Source organism: Amblyomma mixtum, chromosome 9, assembly GCF_055824585.1.
Source record: "Amblyomma mixtum isolate Tamu chromosome 9, ASM5582458v1, whole genome shotgun sequence".
Classification (NCBI taxonomy): Eukaryota; Metazoa; Arthropoda; class Arachnida; order Ixodida; family Ixodidae; genus Amblyomma; species Amblyomma mixtum.
In genome coordinates, this window is record NC_143020.1 from 75,018,825 (window position 1) to 75,040,353 (window position 21,529).

The window sequence follows — 21,529 nt, forward strand, 5'->3', positions numbered from 1 at the left end:
TATATGTACCTCTTTCGATTCTAGCCCCACGTCCTTTACAAAAGCCATTACCTCATTTTCAGGCCCTGTGCCACCTGCAGCTCATTCCTCCCGTCACACAAGTCCGGAGACCATAATGACGGCGTTCGTCCTAATCACCGGAGCCATCAATTTTGGTGTTGTGCTGGCCAGAACTTCGTCCACGAAGAAAAAGACTTGCGACAAGCCAGCCTGTCGCGAGGTAAGGAGTCGCGGTTCCATTTACAATGGTGTTCGCGTGAAGACACCAGATTCATTAGAACTCGTGCATTACATTGTTGAGCGGGAAGCATACTTGACAACGTTCGCGGTTCCATTTACAGTAGTGTTCGCGTGAAGACACCAGATTCATTAGAACTCGTGCATTACATTGTTCAGCGGGAAGCATAGTTGCATCAGCTTATGCCAGAGGCCTTCAACAAGCGCAGTGTTACTCTTTGGCATTCGCTTCTTGAAGTCATAGTTCCTAGTCCAAGAAACAGGCCGACGCTGTCGTGTCTCTCTATCCCGCGTCGGCGCCTTTTTGCCGCTGAGAGGCATGTACTTTCTGAGCCGCGGAGCTTGACCGATTCTGCACGTTCGTCGCGTGTCTTTGTTCATATCGAAAGTCTTGCAGTGCCTCAGGAGTCAGAACGCAAGATGTCAGTCATTCAGTCGCACTTATGGAGGCTTTGAAAAACAGTGATTGCAACTAGCTCCTTTCATTGTGCTTGTTTTTCCTGGTGTTGCTAATAGAGTAAACCAGAGCACAGAAAAAAACGTTTCCCGAAATTTTACCGGTAAACATTCCGACAGCTCATCAATAGCCAAGCTAAGTAACGTTGCAATAAAAGGAAATGAGCGCTTGATTTTGAACTGCATCGGCGCTTTAGGCCGTAAACGGTAACTCATGTACGGTTAGCTCGCGGATAACAGTGAAATCTACAATGGATTGGGAGCCAGCCACCTAAATTCACAAGAATTGCTGTCAAAGAGACTGCTGTAAAGATTTCGCGGTGGTTTATAATACCGCCTTCCTCCGCGTAGGGGCGAACTGTTTGACAGTTTTTATGGCCGTGCTCATGCTTCTCCTTCAGACACTAATTTTTACTGAGCCCGCGCGATTTCACGGGTACCGCAGTTCTGACGATACTTTTCGGCTTGGCGGTGATGTTTCTCTGAAAAAAAAAGAGCGAAAAAGAAAACGACAGGCATGTCGCTAAAGGCACTCATAATTGTTGTCCAGGCACGCGCTTTACCTGAAAAAAAAAAGAACGGGGCAGTGGACCCATACTTCAGACGACTCGGCTGAGACAAGTTTTTCAATGTGAACTGCCCTACTTCCGCCGAAGGCTTCCGAGAAGCTGTACCATAATAAGTTTCCGGCCAGTAAGCAAACTAAACAGGGAGTTCTAATTTATTCGTTCAGTTATTGCTATTTAGCGTTGTCCAAGTCAGTCTCTAGCATCAAATCATTATAAAACTATATCTTAGATTCCGAGTATACAAACCCCAGTTGCGGGGGTTGGTCTTCAATATTTAAACTGTCACCGCAGGAAAGATCATAGATACATGATTTTTTTAAGAAAATCACGGCTTTGTTATGAAGTAATGAAAAACATTTCCCTTTACACGGTAAAACACGCGTAGATGTCACACTTCTCAAAGCGTACAGGGGCCCTTGAACGCTATCCGAAAACTAAAGTACGCGCCCTTTCTATGAATCGATGAGAGGCTTCTTTTAGGTGTTTTCTCGAGCTAGCTTGGCAGACTTATTATCTAAACGCCCAAAAAGATGTGGGTTGTGTCTGAAAATGGTAAATGTTTCCCTTATGGTCCCACTTATTTTTGGTATGCACCCGCATATTTCTGTGGGCTGTGAAAAGCACTGTCCTTGGCGCAGGCCAACCTCGATCCTTTCACTCAGGAAAGGGCTCTTTTTTTCCTGCCTTTTCTATGTGAAGAGACCTGGGAGAATTTGACAATAAAATAAGTATTCGCGCTGAATGCACCCTAAAAGGCCAAGTTTTCTGAGAAAACTGTTGAGTGGACATAACGAAGGCTGATGATAATGCTACGGGTGCACTGAAAGAAGCATTTACGAGAAAAATTTAATAATAATCAAACAAATCTCTGGGAATGGCCCCCAGCCAGTGAAAATTATGGTCAGTAGGGGCGACGACTACTTTCCATTGCTCCTGCCAGTCATAACGCAGGTTGTTCAACAAAGCACCTAACATGTCTTGTGGTCGCGCTATAAGCAAGACGGCGTCGTCGGTTATGCTTCCATTTTCGTTGCATACTATTCAAACCGTAGTATTAGAGAGCAAAACACACATTTTTCATTCAGTGACGATGGCCGGTGTTCTATCTTTGTGAAATACTCCCATGAGCCTTCTTTGTTGTCGGTGTACTTCACACACTTTTTCTGCAGGGGGATTATAGAAGTGCCCCTTCCGCTCAGTCTTAAACAGAGCCGTGGGCAGACACCCAGTGCTGCGTGTACTAGATTTTGCAGATTGTGCTTTGTGCACAGTCGTGCACGAGGAGAATTACGCGCGGTTTCCTTGACGTGTTGTTTCGGCCCTGGTATCCAGGTGGTGGACTACATGGACTCCATCGTGGAAAAAAGCGTGAAGCCATGCCACGAGTTCTACGGCACGTCTGTGGCCGATGGATCGGGAGCGCCTCGCTCCCAGATCCTCTCGCCTCGTCGTTTATGGCGGAGGTACTGCTCAACTACACCGACAGGGGGCACCGGGAGATGGTGGCGAGGCAGGCGCTGGCGGAGCCCGCCGACTCTGGGTTCCGGTACTACAACAACTGCGTCACTTATCTGGGCGTGTCAAGGACCATCCGCGAAATAGTCGACAAGGTCTTAGAGGTAAGAGAAGGCCATACTGCATGCAGGGTTGAAATCGTGCACTGGAGGGTGGGGTTTTGTGGGCAGATTTTACAAACAGGCAAAAAGTGAGTTCCAGGCAGCTTCCGGACTGATCATCTCTGCTCAAAACAGTCAGATGCATAATCTCCTTTCTTCCTCGCTCCTCTACCATTTCTGCTGCTCTTACCGATTGTTCAGGCGTCAGCAGTATTGCCGGTCACTTACGGTGCAGACAGCGCCTCTTTTTTCTCATCACCTCTGGGCAATATAGCTTGCCTATATCTAATCTACTATATCTAGTTCTAATACGCCACGAGAGAGTATTTCTTCTCTGTTCAATTATTTTCCAAAGAAGATTTCAAGCGGCAACGTAAAAAGTTACAGCAGCCTACGAATTCTCTCAGGAAATACTCTGCTTCAGTGTGCCTTGTATAAATGCACCTGAGCATTGAGATGTAAGGCGCACTGAATACTGCGGCTCTTAAACGTTGAGGTACTCCATCACTAATACATTCTTAAATTTTTTGATTATGAAGTAAGAAATTAGTAACGAGCGTATTTTAACTATTTCGGATTTTCAAAATCATCACACCTTCCCGGTATGACACACTAAAATGGAGATTATCTCTGCACTATGCGCGAGATGCGAAATCTCAAATAAACTTTCCTGTTTGCGCACCGCCAGTTTCTTTGAAAGGGGCGTTTTTCCTCTAACTGGTGAAATAGCGGCATTTTCAGCCTCATGCAAGAAGACACGCCCACTCCCACTATAGTTACAAGTGCGGCGCACTTAATCCAATGTTCCCTGATTCAAGGACGCTGGAGGCTCTAGCATGAAGAAATTCTATACAGGGAGAACGTACTTGTATGTGTGGGCCCAAAGGGCGCCTCCTTATTACTCTCCAGCAATTAGATCGCGCTACCTCGGCAAAATAAGATGGCCGCACATCGAGTAAGAGGAGGAGCAGCAAAAAGCTTGATTTCAGGCCGGCTCTGAGGCCACATATTCAAACCGACTTTAATAAGCAGTTTTGGTGTTTATATTTTTTCGAAATGACATGGAATCAGGCTAATGCTGTTTTTATTATGTGCAGGAAATATCTTACGAAATCTTGAAACTCAAATGCCATTTTTCCGCAGGTGGCGGGCACAAAGCTAGAATCATGGCTCAAGATGTCTTCAGAAGAGACATTCCTCAAGCTGGTACAGCTTTCCTTTCTGCAACGGCTAAACGCTCTTTTCATAGTAACCGCCGGAATTCAAGACAACAAGACACACCTAGCAATAGACAGATGGAGATCCTTTCAACAGCGATTGCCTAAAACGGATAAAGGCGACCAAGGTAACAGTTACCTTACCTCCGTGCTTAAAGATATCGGAAACGAAAGCATCAGCGACGCCGTCGCAGCACAATGCCGCTCCCTTGGTGACGGTATCGGGCTCAACGAGACGCTGCGGCGCACGCAGCGCTCCCCTTTGGCGCTGTAAGGAGATAGCGCCACCCAGCGGCGTTCGTGAGGAAAAGAAGAAAAAGCACGAGGAGCGCGTGCGGAGGGGAACGCGGGGCAAGTCGAACAGGATTACGTGGCAGAGAAGAGAAGAGCGCGGTGGGCGACGGACGTGGACGAGTTCTGCTGGCTCCCCGAGTTCCGGGCTTGGGCCTTAGCCGCAGACGTCCGGGCCACCAGACCTGGACATCCATCGTCGAGAGCCTCAACCACCAGGCCCAGGCGCTACTCTTCTCCGTCCATCCGTCAGCTGCTCTACATAGGCCGCTTCGGGCGCCTACGTGACTTTTCCGGGATACCAGACCTGGAAACCGTGCCGGGAGCCCACGAACGCTGACGCTGCGGTAGCCTTGCATCGGCGTTTGGAACGCCAAGAGACTCCTTGACTACCCGACACGCAGCCAGTCCTCGCCGCTCGTTGCTCAAATAAGACAAGTAGTGTGAACTTTCCTCTTTGACTCTTTGTCCTGCATTTATCATAAGCACTTTGTTCTGTTCCCCCGTGTGTTTTTCCCGTGTATTGTTGCGTTGTTCTCTTGTTCCTTTCCTTTCTTCTCGCTCATATTGTAATTGGTTTCCTTTCCGTTAAAAGCCGCCTCGTTTATTGTTTATACTTTTGTGTTTATTTAAAAATAAGACCTGAAATCTTCACACAGATCCTCACAAATTTGGCGTCCACGACAGGACGAGGTCGGTTTTTATTTATTTGCCTGTTGTGTTAATTTAGGAACAATATGAGCGCTTCAGATTTGGTTGCTTTAGGCGAGCGCATGGGCTTGTGCGGCGCGGAGTTACGAGCGTGGGTGGAGGACTAGCTTCGTAAGGCACGGGAAGAGAGAGCCGCTGAGCGTGAAGCTGCGAAGCAGAAATTGGAGTTAGAGCGAGAAGCTACGAAGCAGAAATTGGAATTAGAGGCACGGAATGTAGAGGCTGAGCGAGAGGCTGCGAAGGAACGCTTGGAGTTAGAGGCGCGGAACTTGCAGCTACAAATAAGGCTCATGGAGGGTGGCGCAAATCTTCCGAGTGACCGTGGAGAGCGTAGCGTCTCATCGACCAGCTCCATTAACCCGCACAGCCTCATACCACAGTTCAATGAAGCGCGGGATGACCTCGATGCCTACTTAAAGAGGTTTGAGCATGTGGCCACGGGGCAGGGTTGGCCAAAAGAAAAGTGGGCAACGGCGTTGAGCTTGTGCCTTGGCGGCGAAGCACTTAGGGTCTTCGGTCGGCTCTCGCCTGAGGATTCCGTGGATTATGACAAAGCGAAGCTTGCCTTGCTTCAGAGGTTTAGGTTCACCGCGGAAGGTTACCGAGAGAAGTTTCGCCAGAGCAAGCCCCAGGATGGAGAAACGGCCTCGCAATATGCTGCCAGGTTGTTTAGCTTCTTTGACCGTTGGGTCGAGATGCGGGGTGAAGGCCGCACTTTTGAGGTGGTTCGCGAGATGGTTGTGAGCGAACAATTTCTGAACAACTGTCATTCTCGTTTAGCCCTTTTCTTACGTGAGCGGGAGGGCAAGACAGTTGCCAAGTTGGCGGAGGCTGCCGATCATTTTCTTGAAGCACAGCGGCAAAATAACTTGTTGTTCTTCAAAGAACAGGGGGAGCATACGGTGAATAAAGCCAAGGACGAGGTTTCAGGTCCACAGTCTCGCCTTCGGTGTTTTCTTTGTGACAAGACTGGGCACAAGGCGTCGGATTGTCGGACGAAGCCGAAGCAATTGTATTGCACCTGGTGCCGCGAGGTAGGACATGATGCCCAGTCGTGCAAAGCTAAGAGGCCAGGAGACCGTGAGGAGTCCTCCTGTTGCATGACACCTCGATACTCACATCCCGATAACCCTGCAGAGGTAACGCGCGTAGAGGGCCAGTTGGGGGAGATGATCTGTCCTTCCAACCCGGTGGAAGTTGCTATGCCAGTGGGGCACGGCGAGGTGTTCGGCCAGCCTGGTTCGGTTTTACGGGATACGGGCAGCACCGGCATTGTTGTGCGTGAGTCCCTTGTACCGCCAGCAGCACTAACAGGGAAAAAGGCTACATTATTCTTGGCCAATGGGACTCGTGTAGAAGTTCCGGAAGCGGAGGTGGTGATTTCTTCTCCATACTTCTCGGGTAAGGCCATCGCGCGCTGCTTGTCTACACCCTTGTACGACATTATAATAGGCAATGTCCCCGGGGCTAAACCTCCATTCCCGGTTGACCCGCCAGTTCTCACTGATCAGGCAGTTTCCCTTGCCATGACGGGTGCGGTCGATGTTCCTTCCCTTATGGTGACAGCAAAGGTTTCAGAGAGTAGTAAAAGCCCCACTCTGAACACACTCCACTTGTCACGGCCGGAGTTTCGCCTCAAACAGGAAGAAGACCCGACCTTAGAGGTGTGTCGCAGGAAGTTGGGGCAAATATTTCATGGCAAAGGACAGACTGCCCACTCCTTTGATACTGATGACGGTGTTCTCTTCCGGACATACCAAGTGTGTCCCGGCCAAGTCGTTGAGCAAGCGGTGGTACCGAAGGGCTTACGCACGCAAGTTCTTAAGTTGGCACATAAGAGTGCATTATCCGGCCATCATGGAATACGGCAAACAATAGCTAGGGTGCTCAGTGAGTTTTACTGGCCCGGTGTACAGGCTGACATTAAGAGTTATGTCAGATCGTGTGATATGTGTCAGCAGACTGTGTCGAAGGCAAGGGAGAACAGAGTGTATAACATCGTAGGACGGGAACATGTAAAATCATGGTGGAAACCGAGGTCGGTTTGGAGAAAACGGTTTCACAAAGGAAAACGGAAGTACTAGCCGAAAAAGTTCTCGCGACGGTGATGTGATTTGATGTGAACAATGGAATACGGAAGAATGTAGCCCATACCTATTGTTGGAATTGTTTTTGTTTGTTCATGTTTGTGTTTGAGTGTCGGCTATCTATTTTTTATGCTTTCCGTGCTTCTTCGCCCTCTATGGACGCTTTACGTTGACTTTCCATGTGCTCTCTGTGCTGTGTGTGCGAAGGTCTGTGAACGCTTCGAACATTGACGACCGTCGTATTGTGTGTGGTGTGTAGTGTGCGCGCTGTGGTGCGGTGTTCTGTGTTGCGATCGTCGAACGCGTCTGGTGTCGCTCTCCTGAAGTTGAGTTCTTTCCCTTGGAAAAAACTTCCGAAGAGGGGGCCTTCTGTAAGGAGATAGCGCCACCCAGCGGCGTTCGTGAGGAAAAGAAGAAAAAGCACGAGGAGCGCGTGCGGAGGGGAACGCGGGGCAAGTCGAACAGGATTACGTGGCAGAGAAGAGAAGAGCGCGGTGGGCGACGGACGTGGACGAGTTCTGCTGGCTCCCCGAGTTCCGGGCTTGGGCCTTAGCCGCAGACGTCCGGGCCACCAGACCTGGACATCCATCGTCGAGAGCCTCAACCACCAGGCCCAGGCGCTACTCTTCTCCGTCCATCCGTCAGCTGCTCTACATAGGCCGCTTCGGGCGCCTACGTGACTTTTCCGGGATACCAGACCTGGAAACCGTGCCGGGAGCCCACGAACGCTGACGCTGCGGTAGCCTTGCATCGGCGTTTGGAACGCCAAGAGACTCCTTGACTACCCGACACGCAGCCAGTCCTCGCCGCTCGTTGCTCAAATAAGACAAGTAGTGTGAACTTTCCTCTTTGACTCTTTGTCCTGCATTTATCATAAGCACTTTGTTCTGTTCCCCCGTGTGTTTTTCCCGTGTATTGTTGCGTTGTTCTCTTGTTCCTTTCCTTTCTTCTCGCTCATATTGTAATTGGTTTCCTTTCCGTTAAAAGCCGCCTCGTTTATTGTTTATACTTTTGTGTTTATTTAAAAATAAGACCTGCAATCTTCACACAGATCCTCACAGGCGCCTACATCTGCAGCCGAATGCACAGAGTTCCCGCCTGGCAAGTGGATTCAAGGGGCGAACGCCCAGGAGAAAGTGCAGCTGCCCCCTCACACGCACATCCTCGCGAGAGATTTCAAAGCTACACGCAGCGACATCAAGTCCGTCCTTCTGCGCCAGACAACGCTAGTGAGGACCGTGTATACTCTTGCACTGCTGGCAGCCGATTTCCTTATGCTCGACTTCATGCTCAGCACCCAGTCGAAGCAGCTGGAGGAAGAGGTCGTGCAGTAGATTTGCCACCAGGACACCATGACCACATTCAAACGCCTCTGGCTTCCGGCTCTGTCCAAAGTAGTTTCTGTCTCACCGGACACTGCCGACGCAATCAGTGGCTACTTCTCTACCTTGAAGCTGATGATTGAGGAAGCCGGTGTCAGATATTCGAAATGGATGAACATGAAAGATCGAATCGCAGCGCTGACCAAAGCAAAAGAGATGCGCATAACGACATTCAGCAATGGCACCCTTTCCAAAGAAGACCGGGAGAACAGCCGGTTCCAACAGAGTTTGTAAATGAGCGGCAACGACTGGATATAAAACAAGGCCACAGTGCTGAGAAGAACGAAGGCCCCGGATGACGTTAATGAGGACTCCATGATGGCTGATGATGATGAGTACCTGTAGACCGTAGAGGTACTGCTGCTTGCAGATGCGACGACAAACACCGTAGTCGTCCCGCATATGTTCCGCGTGCCTCCGGTCGTTTTCCCGGGCGTATCTGCAGGCAGCTACGTTAACCTCGCGATGTTTGGTTTTACACATCTCCCAAAAGGTGATGTCGCTACTGCTCGGGATGCGAGGTGTATCGCCTTGGTCGAACGACACTGCCAGCTACTACGCAGCCGCGCAGAGCTGCTACGCCAATAATTCTGACGCCTTCCATGGTTCGTTGGGGGACGCGGAGTTTGACGAGGCCGTCGGAGCCGCCTTCACATTGCGAGTTGTCCTTCAGGTCGGGATGTTGGTTGCGAAGACTGCCCCGGCAAGCGAAGCCCCGTTGTTTTCAATGGAGCTGTTCTTCCGACGCGCCTGTCTTTCTCTCTGCGCTGGCGGAAGGACGCTTGCGGACTTCAATTCTCTCGACCAGGACACAGCTTGGGGCGCATGCACGCTTGGAGTGTCGACCATGGAGGCGTTTCACCGCACGTTCGGCTGTAGAGCGGACGATCAAATGGCGGCACCATGGCGCTGCAAAATTTAGTCTTCCGTTGCGTTGAGTGCACTAAAACAGCAGCCATACATAAATGTACGCCCGCACCTGAATTAGGAAGGTGTCTAATTTATAATAGCCTGTTTTTTCATAGCCCTCCAGAAGTGTTTCTTGAACCTAGGCCAGTAAGAACGAACAATTCGTGGTAAAAGGAACGGACCCACCCTCCCTCTAAGTTCCCGACCGTGCCGCACTGCATGCTACTGCACACGGACGATGCACCGGCGACCTGCACCTGTCATGACACCTGGAGTGCATCGTCAGGTGGCACAAGCGTGTAGTACTGCTCGGTCGGGAACTTGGAGGGTGTAAGGTTCTCATCTCCCGAATGGTACCTGTGCATTCCAGCATTCCTAAAGTTTTTCGGTATTCAACCAACCCATCCGCGGTTCGCTTAAAAATAAAAATTCTCCGCCTTGAGATTCTTTCCATTGTTTTAGTGTGTGGAATCTTGGTGGGTTCAAACCGTAGCTTCAGCGTTCACTTTTGATGAAGGGCAAACATTAGTGCCAATCTGGTGTGCTGTTTGTGCGCGTTAATTAACCCTATGTGGTCAAACTTAACTTGGAGACCTCCATTAGGGCGTTACTTGTTGCTTACGTAGGGCTTCGGAACATTAAAGCCCACATGTCAGACCATTCCTTTACTTTCTGCACGTGATTCTTCTACATACTAACCGGGCCATTGCTCTAAAAGGTAACCGCAGAACGTCCGTGTGTAGGCTTCGAGTAGAAGTGTACATTTGCATACAGAAGGTTCAGGTCGTGCTTGACATACCTTGCACTTGGGGGGGGGGGGGGGGGGTACTTCAAGTGACAATTCTGAAGCCTGCGGGGGGGTCATATTGGTCAAGGCTGCGTGCCATAAGTTAGGTTGCGAGTTTTTTTAATGCCGCTTGGCTTGCGAAATCTGGCAGAATGACTCCGTACTCCCTCGCTAGGTTCTCTAAGGCCACCAGTGAGGTTACACGTCATTTTGCTGCAGTCTGCCTACTATCCTGATCTTCGTGTTTGTTCCTGTCCTCTAGGCAGTTTCCAGATTGCGTAAAAGGACACTTGGCGTCGTTAACTAGTGGCCACGGGCTCCAAACGATATCCGAGTTTGAGTACATACGCTTCTGTGTAGGTTATGGCTTAGTGATTATGCGCCTGATGCTTTATCGAATAAAGCAGACAGCGGCATACACAAAACACGAACCTACTGAAAAGATGCCAGGACGGAGAGCATAAAATCGCTTCTCCTGTAGCGGGTTCTTTTCATGGAACAAACTTAAATCCTAGAGAGATGTAAAAATAATTATTGTCCAGCAAGAGAGGTTTTCCCGGGCTCAGTAACAATAGTTCCTTCAAGGGATTTGTGCTGGGTGGGAGAATGTTTGCATCCCCAGAGGGAGGTTTTGAAAGTAGCCTCCGGGAACTAATTTTGGAGCAATTTATCATTTTTTGAGAAAATTACGGACATTTTCTTTTTTTTTTACGTGCGAAGGCATATTCTTTGGTTCTCTGCTCTTATTAGAGCTTTTCTTGAGCCTCCTGCAGCTGGTAGCCTTTGAGCAAGAGCCGAAGTGATACTACGCAAAAATTTTATTGCAGTGCATGTTGCAGTAACACAGTATAGCAATACATTTCCCACACTCAGGGGGATGAAGGAAGGATAAACCATGGTGTAGATGTCACGTGAGGCATCCGGCAACATAATGAAAGAAGTTAACTAGCACAGGACACGGACACTGCATGTTACGGCGAGTGCGACCAGCGACCAAGAGCTGCAACATAAGTATTAAAGGTATATAAGAAGCTTGGGACATCCATGGAGCCAGGCCGCTATACACGCATTCACACACTGCCACTCCCGACACACACAGCAGTCACTTCCCACCGCAGAGCTGAAAGACCATCACTGTGGCTATACCTGAATGCACCAACTACCAGCAGCAAAAAGTGATGGCTCTGCAGAAATCCCTCTCAAAACTATTCCCGGATAACAAAATGATCTTTAATAAAAATATATTTGCATGTAGTAGCCACTGATGCAGCATTGCCTATTGCAGTAGCTATTCGTATATCGATAGGCCTCGAAATAAATTTACCTGAGTGAAAGAAAACCAGAAAATTTATTGTGTGAAGTTAATAAAAAATCCAACACGATCGCAAAAATTTCCAAGACATTATCGAAAGCCTTAAACGCTGTCGCTGAGGACGCATGCAAAAACGGCTAATACACTGCTAGGGCGACTGTCGCCACCGAGAGGAAATCATGGAAACAGTTCAAACATTAGCCGAAGCTGGTCATGCTTTGCATATCCGCTAACTACCAAACTGGTTAGGTTGAATGAAAGATTGAGGTAGTAGCACGGATCGCTTGACTGCGAAGGCTTCTCCATCCAGCTCGAATCTGAAAATTCTCTCACTTCTAGTGCAAGTTCACTGCGTCCATCGGGGTGCAAGACAGTCATCTTAACCTTTTGCCGGAAAGGCCACTGAACAGCGTCGTCCATTTCACCCTTGTGTAACTGAATCCCAACGTGTAGTGCCGCAACGTCACCGGTTTGAATGATACAGAAAGCAGGTGTCACGCAGTAGCCACGTAGGCAAACTCGGTGATTAGCGTACTGTACAAAGCCAGCGTTGCGCGCCGTCTCTGAAAGGGCTTTTACACCTCTTACAGTAAACAGGTCACAGAACACATCTAATGCAGGTGGTCTTTGGGACTGGTAGGAGCTCTCCAACATTTTCTGAGCACTTCCTTCAGTTCCCAGCGTAATTCGTGCTAGAATTTCGCGGTTCTGACTGGAGAGATTTGTCCACCGAGATAAAACTTCTTCAATTGACCTGCTTGCATTCTCCGAGAGTTCACAAAATAGACCAAGTTTTGAAACTAGACATTCCTTTGCTTTCTCAGCAGCCACTCCGGCCTCCCGCATACCTTGAGTCAACCCGTGGTATCTTTCTTCAAGCGGCACTGCAAACTTCTTAATTTGTTCACTCATTGCGGGTATTTTTTGAAGAGGACTGTAAGTAACGTTTTTCTGTGTAAGATCTATAACGTTGGAAGCTGCTTGAAGTGTTACGCCCAAAACCCTATCTCTCTGAATAAGTAGCTCTTCTACTTCTTCTGTTAACATATTTATGCTACGAGAGAGTTCGCCGAGTCTCTCACATTGAAACTTGGCTTCGCTTCTTAAACGTTTAAGAAGCGTCTTCATATTTCCCTCCAGGCTCTCCAACATCCCTTGCACCGTCGTCGAAGTAACTGCATCTTCCATGTAGCGCGACTGCGCATCCAAATTCGATGCATGAGCAATCGGCATCGCGCCACAACTGGACCTCAGGTGCGCGCAGACGTCCTTGCAAAGTACCCTGGCCGAGCACGCGGGGCAGCAGGTTAGGTGGTGTTCGCATTCACGTTCAAAGTGCGAGCGTATTTCTGCTGCCATCATCACGTGCCGGCAACCATTTTCTTCGTTCCAGCACTTCACCTGTAAGAATATACGAGAACTTTTAAATCATAAAGGCGCCATAACTTTATCCGCTAATGCCGGTTATAATCAGCGATACGCGCTTAACACGCAGCTGTGATTCTTCGATTATCACCTTTAGAGCCGTTAAAAAGTGCAAGAATTCTCTACACAGTGCACGTTACAGGGAGGAAACCGCAAGTGCCACGAAAGGTGTACTATTGGGAGTTTTTGCACACTTGGAAACCCGCCTTCTTGCACGAACCATGTGCGCATGCGCAAAATTTTTGTACAGATTGCGGAAAGCAACCTGCACGGTGTTACTCCATGCCAGGGCCGTGCGTAGCCCATAGAAAACAATGAAAACGATCGCTGCTAACAAGTATTCGTAGCCCTAATAACTAATGTTTATAATGGGCAATCATCTTTATTAAACCAAAAAGAAGTGTGAGCTCCCAGGGTAGTAGCAGGAGTCGGGAGCCCCATATTCGCAATCAAAAACCCCATCGCGATGTGCTGACATGAACAAAGAAGCTGCCGCATACCGCGGCCACGACGCAATGGTGAACGAGCGATGACGCCAAGGCAACAAGCGCGAACGGTAAGTGGGAGAGAGCCGGCCATTCTTTCGCACAGCTCGCCTTTGTCGCCCTAAATATTACGCCTCGTATCGCCCGCACCAAGGGTGATGCTCAAATCGTGGAATTTTCACTTTGTTCGGAAACTTGAATGTTTTTTTTCCGAAAAAAAAAGCGCCAGATAACAGAGAATGCTTAAAACCCGTCAATACCCTAACGGTAACCGCCTTTCCTCGTCCTGCGCCGCCACTCCTCCCCCCTCCCCCCCCCCCCCCACACACACACGTGATGCGGAGCTAGAAGACTCTTTCCGGAGTAATCACTGGCGCTACGCATCACTCAGCCTTCGAACTCGTGTTTTTGCGGAATTTGTTCACGTCATATTATGACTGCTTGCCGAAACATTAAGAGAGAATTCCTAAATGTCGTAGCGCTTCGGTGGTTCCGTAATTAGCTGTCAAGCACTGTGTCAATCCGCTCGCAAGCTCGGCGCTGGTTGATCTACCGCATTCACCTTCGTGCTTCAGACTCTCTTCTGTCGCAGGCGCTCCGAGTACGACTGCATTTAATACCCCCCTCTCAATGCGGCCTGCAGTACGAATACATCGCCGACCTGCGATCTATCAGCGTCACCACTTTCGCGCAGCCGCAACGCTGCCTCCAAAGCATCGTCGATTACTGAGAAGGCAAGGCTGTTTTGTTTCTAGCTATGCTCAAGCGCCAGAAAATTCGTAAAAGAGGGGAGGGGGACAGATGTGCCAAAAAAAAAACGAAAAGCTTGGTTTATCGTTTGGTTTAACGTCCCAAAACGACTCAGGCTATGAGGGACGCCATAGTGGAGGGCTGCGGTAATTTCGACCACCTGGGGTTCTTTAACGTGCACTGACCCCCGTCTTTCGGGCCAGTAGCCGAGCGCTGTAACCACTGAGCCATCGCGGCGGGGCCGGAAAGAGAAGAGAACGGAGAGGGGAAGTGACATGCGGGAAAGAAACTAAAAAAAAGTAATAAAACAGACATCAGTTGGCTTTCATCAAAATCGTTCTTGATGTGCTGAAAAGCTTAGCAATGCGTCAAAAACTATTTCGATGGAACCCTCCGAGGTCTGTTTTATTACACTTTTTTTTAGTTGCTTTCCCCAGTGTCACCCCCCCCCTCCCTCCCCCCCTGTTTTCCTCGCTATCTACGGCTGCGTAGCTTTTTCCAGCTGATGATAAAGAGGTGACAGTGCATTCATTGGTTCTTGCCCTGCTTGACCTTTCATAATCTTCTCGCGTGTGTATCCCTCCCTTCCTTTCTCTGTCTATATATAAGGTGCGGATGGGCCGCCATCCGAAATAAAGATTTTTTCAGCGCAGTTGTGTGTTTTCCTTGTCATCGCCCGTTTTCTGCCAGCGCTGTTCTCGAAATGATCCTCATCTTCGGCGACCGGCCCGCATGCTTTCTACTACAGGCGTAAAAGGTTTCGTATTTTTTCCCCATTACGAGTGCTTTTGGATGCCTTTAGCTGCCTTCCCAACTGCCGGACTGCCGCCGCCAGCTCGTGTAAATGGTCATTCGGTGGGCAGTGACTGGCTGCACGCGTCACTGACCAATTCATGGCCTGCACGCTGCGACAGGCGAGACACCTGTATTCTAAAGCAATCTGAAAAGTAACAATAGCAAAAGCAAAACGAATGGCTGAGCTGAGCTGAGCGATTACCATTCAGGTACGCTACAAAGCGTTCTTATTGTCGATGGGAACAGGTGACTACGTTGCAAATAAATTCTCAAGTTCCGATTTGCTCCTTTCCTAACATCCCCATAAGATGCTGATCGCTTTACGTCATTTTTTTTTAGACGCAACATTTAGAGAATGTGATGGATTAGAATAAAGGAACAAAAGCGAAACTGCTTTTCCCAGCCATCAAAGCATCTTTTCGCCGGCGTATTTGTCGACAGATGGCGCAACTTCGTTCTTTACCGCCCTTCATGCTGAGAAACAACCCATTCTCCGCATGGGGGCCCTACCATAAAAAATCAGCGCGAAAAATTTGAAGGAGTCTTCCTGGCTCCCATGCGTTAAGTTGCTGGGCATCACGACCGGCGCACGCAGGCCAACCGCGCCTCATCCAAGTGACGCAAATCTTCGTATTCTCGCACGTCGACCGCACACGCCCCTGTTTATTCCTCCTACCTGGGTAGCATCTGCTCATCCAAATAGCGTAGGGCGTTAAAGAAATTAACTCATAATGGCCGGCTATGAAATCAATTGGCCGAGCACAGCTACCCGAACGGTCGCTGCACATCTCTAAGTAGTCTTATAGTAAATGTTCATTGAGAAGAAAACGTTGGGCAGGTTTTTTACCCGCGTCCATCACAGCACCAGTGGTTTCCCTCTGCACCCTTTTGTGTTTCTAAGGCACTCCCTTAAAGTGGCCCTTAAATTAATTTGATGGGCATATTCTAGTGCAACAGATTTGTAGCTGATGTTGCAGCCGGTAATCGAGTCAAATTGGAAAGCTCGGCGTGGACGCAATAATTTATAACAAAATTTTTATAATCGCTGCTCGCAGTATATAGCTTTCAACCGATTAGGGTGACAGCTCACCGCCGCGTCCCCCAGCCCAGTGACGTCAGTGGGAAACCTGGGCGAGCCCATACAGCCACGTGCCGCACCCCGATAGTCTTGGCGAGCTTTCAACATGCGTATTACATACATACTGTGACATATTCCAAACGAAACGCTTCAGTACTTACACACACTTTTTTCTTTTCAAAATTACGAAGCACGCCGCCGCTTTACAACTGGCCACCGTTGCCACGCTCAAACATCCCTTTACCGCGGGATCGAGCCAACAGTTAAGCAGCTGGTAACCCCGACCGGTGAGATAATGACAGTGCTTATCGATTGCCCATTTCAATGCGTGGGTGTTAATGGGCAGCTTTCCTCCAAGATTAAGTATCTTACTATAGCGGGGCCCGGATGAAAATTTTTGTTCGAACTAAGGCGCTTTGATAAAGAGAAGCTGCTTGCAAGTGCCACAAAGACATCTGCAAAGAGCATATGCTTGTGATTAGCTGTTCGAATTAAACTAGCACTTTCCAAAACAAGCATAACGACTGGTATTTTATTCACACTTTTAAGCGCACCAGCCTGGTACCTACTCGACTTGCCGATGCGTTGTCTCTCTTTGTCACCTCCGCACAAGTGATGTTCGTACCCAGTCCTGCTTATCGCATGCGAGGACACTTTATAAGGTATCTAGCACCTTCGGCAAGAAGCATAATAGGTGAGGGTGATGAAATAACTTTCTGCCACATGAGAGTAACACAGTGCATAGACCACGAATTTAATGAAAGGAACGCCGACCAAAAGGTTAATAATAAGGAGAGTGATCAAGGCTTCCGTATGGAAGCCAAAACGTCTTCGTCTTAATAACAACAACCTTTTGGTCGACTTTCCTTCCATTAAATTCATGAATCTTCTGCCCGACCAAACGAGTTTTCGTCGAACGTTAGATTTCAGTGCATAGACCACTTCACTGTTGCATTTACCAGACATCTTTCGAGCCCGATTTCTCATTGCGTAATTTTGTGATGTTTTTCTATATGTTGATTGTATGCACATGGACAGAATTTTGGTGACAGCGTGAAAACTTTCTTTTACGTCGTGGCTACTCGCGGTTTGATTTATGCCGTGGAAATCAATTCTACATCAAAATGCAGAGCAGGACGCAGCTTTGCCTCAGAAGAATGTCCTTTCTCGTGCTTCCCGCCCTTTGCCTGTTGCTTGCGCTGCTCTGCCTTGTGATTAACCAACTAGCCCGTGATGTAAGCCTAGGCATGTTCAGTTTTTATGTCTCAGCCGTTCTGGCTTATTCTAGATACCAGAGGTCCCCTTCTTTGCGACGGACATGATATAGAGAGCTCGTGGGCATTGTGTTGGCCTTCTGTCCAGCCCTTAGAGTCCGCAAAAAGAACATGAAAGCCGGTGTGGCTGATTCACTATCATCTTGAGCCTGACTGCGCCCACTGCAGCCCACTCCCCACTGCCTCTCCCGTGTGTCGCCAATAAAGCCTTTCCTTTGGCAGCAGCGGCCACCATATCCCTGCAAACTTCTTGATCTCATCTGGCCACCTAACATTTTGCCACGTATATAAACACGGTCGTATGCCTCTGATTTAGTGGGGGCTTAATATGGGCGTTAACCCATCGAGTCATGCCCTGAATTCGAACCTTATGTGTCTCCTCCAGTTTTTAAAAGAATGAAGAAGTGGTGAAGTTTCACAAGCAGGTTTGTTACTTTTCTGTCGCAAAAGCGTAAACTTAAGGGAAATGCAGCAGCTACTTTCTGATTTCCTCCATGCATTGCTCACCATTGCTTTCATCAGATCCTCAATTGGGAAGTCATTCCAGCCAACGTCCTGGTCTTCAAATAGGCGTCCGTCACGTGGGCAGGTGTGTACGCCGTCCTGAGCACTCAGCTCGTAACAAGCGTCGCACAGCGAGTGGTTGCAGGGAAGCCAAGCAGTCCTGTTGCGCACCATTCCGCATGCGCTGCATACCCTGTATCTTGGAAGAGGCTCGACGAAGGCCAGGGGTTTCCAGTCGATCACTGCCGAGAACCCTACTACCGTGTACCGCCTACCTCTCGGAGGCATCGTTGACTGCTTTCCGTTGCCTCACCAAGGGCTGCTCGAACAGCCATGCAGATGTAGCAAAGCGCCGCCCTTATCTTTCATAACGCCCATCGTTATCAAGGCTACTATCGCTCTGGTCTTCGGCGTGTGCAGTCTTGCTTGTCAGAATCAGCATGTCCGAGGAAAATTTTGGGCAGTGCACTGCAGCGCAGTGCCTGCCATTCTTGAGGCCATCACTTTCGGTAACAGAAGCTATCGCCACTCACACACACACACACACACACAAAAATTCGCAGTGTTTTAGCTCTGATTAACTATGATGGATTGTGAAAGCAACGAGGAGAGAGAGAGACGCAATGGAGAGTGCGCAGCAGTGGCGGCGGCCCTGGCACGCTAGCTATGCGCCGCTACTGCGCATGCGCAACTGGCAAGCCAGTGGCGGCACCTCTCAGTCATCCGCGCAGCGACGGAGGCGGTGCGCAGCTGTCCGCCGTGTGGCGTCACAGCTCCTCGCGCATGCGCAGTATGGCCTTTCGTCAGCTCCGCGAAATGGCACGGCGACTCGCGTAGTGTTGCTTTCGCAACAAAAGAAATAGCAAAAGCTGTTACCTCACTTGTCGTTGCAGTTGCGGCAGTTTGTTAAAAACCCTATTGAAATTGCGCCTTCTTAAAAACCGGCTGGCGTCGTGTTTCGCTTTGTGTGGTACTCACAAAGGAACAAACTTTAACTGAAGACAAAACTCGACTGAACACGTTCATGAGCATTTTTTTTTTCACTTCGTGTGCACTGATGCTTTATAGTGATTTAGCTTCAATTTCACCATGTCTACTAAGGTGGCCGCGTAGCCACAGTGCCCTTCAAAATTCCGGCTTTAGGGGCGGCCCTAGGCATAGGCATGCATCTCAAAAGTGCTATTCTGGCTTTTGCAGTGGATAACAAGGTTATTCTCCTGTGAGGACAGCAAGGCGTATGCGTCCAAAAAAGGCAGGCTTCTGTAATACAGATCTGCGATAGTCAGACCGCCTCCCGTTTGAGCCAAGTTTGAGCGTCATCGCAGCTGAAAGCACATTATGCCAGCAGCGGAGCCTTTAGACGCCTATAAAAGAAGTAACCAGAACTCTTCACGCCATTGTGGGCTGTGGCGAGAGTACAGGCGGAATGCATACAAATAAAAAACTTTCCGTACTACAGGTCCTGTAGCCACATCATTTCTTGGACTCATTTGTGATTACTTTTAAGGCGGAAGCCTTTAATGCCTCATCGTTGTAAGCAGGAGCTGTCGACAAGAAATGTCACGCTTTTCAGTTGGTCGAAGCGGTCGTAACGTCACAGTGCGCGAATTTCAAACGGGGCCAATTGTACTTTGGCTACTAACCATGCAACCAATTAAAGGGATCGTATAGTGATGCTCCAAGTAAGTTTGAGTTTAGTTAATTGCTTACTTAATCAATTAGTCCAATTAACCTTTCTAGTCAGGCCAGATAAATAAATAAAACCGAGTAAGAAATTGGCCGAGCTTGGGAATCGAACCCCGGTCTCCGGAGTGCGAGTCGAGCACACTACCACTCGGCAATGCCAGCTCGATAGTTTGGAATGAACAAAGGTGCGTCTAGTGAATACGGTGTCTTCGTTCACTCCCATCTTCCTCCCTTCCCGTTACGGCGAGGTTCAGGTGTGCACCGAGATATGCGAGACAGATACATTTCCTTTCCTCAAAACACAATTTACTGACGAGCAAGGCGTATTTGTCCGTGTTTCAGATTGGTCCAAATTGTCGTGATGTCACCACGCGCGAATTTTGACGGGTGTCCACCGAAATATGTGAGACAGTTACTGCGCAACTTTCGTCAAATACAATTTTCGACTAGTGCTACTGATATATGCGAGACAGTTAATGCGTAATTTCCTTTCCTCAAATTTTCATTTTCTTCATTACGGCCCCTCTTTCTTCTTTCACTCCTCTTCCTCCCTTCCTGTACAGTGCGGCTCAGGTGTCCACCGAGACGACAGAGAATTACTGCGCCATTTACTTTCCTTAAAAAGCGTTGCGTTCAAAGGGCAAGCCATCGCGCCGAACGGGTGGTGGCGTTCAATGGACTCCGTGGCAGCGCTACAACACGCTGTCGCGTTATTAATTGGCAGTTAATTAATGCACCAACAAATGTGAAGTGAACAATCGTGTAGCAGAATGGAGCACTCAGGCTTTCGCCTTTCAGCACTTTAGCGGCTATAGTTCCTCGTAATTTCTTATTCACGTGCTTTCGCCACATTGCCCTCTGTCGCGAAGAATGAGTACTGAAAATGATGACTGCTGATTCGATAGTGGATTGGAAGTTGGTGACGACGCTTTTATAACATGCAAAGAATGTCCTCATTTATATCACTCGGGAAACTGGCCCGGTATCTCCGAGAAATTGTTGAAATCGAAAGGTAAAGCAAGTCGAAAGCAGTGAGGTGTCAGCTGTGCCTAGGAGATAAGCAAAAAGAGAGTGCTGATAATGTGAACACTGTTGCAAATAGTCGAACTGTAAGCTGAAGAAAAGCCATGAAAGACGCCGTCTTCGAAAAAAGCATGCATTTACTATCCGATAACTACGACACAGTGCTGGCTAGAATAACACAACAGGAAAAGGACACGAAAGCAGTTCAACCGCGTGTGGAAAAACATTAAAACAACGAACCCAGTGAACAAATCAAAACCAATAATAAAGACATGAATAAACTGGAAGAGCAAACCAAAAGCTGCATATGTATATTGATGGTATAAAGCAGACAGAACAGGAAGATGTTAAAGTTAACACGTTGGCTGCATCCGTTCACCTTCCGAAACCAAAACCGGAACGCCATTGCTATGCATCGTCGGCTCGAAAAAGGCAACAAACCCTCAGGTGTAATCGTTCGCTTCACTCGGTAAACTCTGGTACGAAAAACGCGAACAGCTAAGGAAGGAGAATTCTTCAACCTACATTCAGGAAAACCTCATTAAACAAGCTCGATCACTTCTGTGGGTGACGAAAGAGTGGACCAGAGAAAACGATTTTAAATTTTGAAAGCACGAGCTCATGGGCGAGTTGTCAGCGCTGTGTTGTCCTTTTCCTCCTTTCCTCTGCTCTCTTTTTTGGCCTTCGGCCTTGCGCTGTTTCAATCATATCAGATTTTAAATTTGTTTGCCACAGTTGTGGCAAAAATCTTGTAGGGCGTACAGAAGGCGAGTCGGCTATGCTTCTCAAATCAAAGACAGAGTTGACTGCTATTGTACAGGTTGCCACAAGCTTCGGTTAAGGGCTTTTTTTCCTTACTTGTATACTATCCTAGTGACCTAAGCAAGCGCCTTGGCAAAAATTATTTATCCTGTATCAAGTTTTTTCACATGAAC

At 48.6% G+C, this 21,529-nt stretch overlaps 1 protein-coding gene and 1 pseudogene across 1 annotated transcript; one reads left to right on the top strand and one right to left on the bottom strand.

The window, feature by feature from the left end:
• Window positions 1-211: 211 nt before the first annotated feature.
• On the top strand, window positions 212-9,488 carry LOC149329757 (uncharacterized; annotated as a pseudogene).
• Window positions 9,489-11,008: 1,520 nt separating this feature from the next.
• On the bottom strand, window positions 11,009-18,173 carry LOC149329758 (uncharacterized). The gene is made up of 3 exons (XM_089559290.1): window positions 17,889-18,173; window positions 12,657-12,975; window positions 11,009-11,067 (listed from the first exon to the last, which is right to left on the bottom strand). Exons 1-3 carry the CDS (start codon window positions 18,171-18,173, stop codon window positions 11,009-11,011), a joined length of 663 nt encoding a protein of 220 aa, XP_089415416.1.
• Window positions 18,174-21,529: the final 3,356 nt, after the last annotated feature.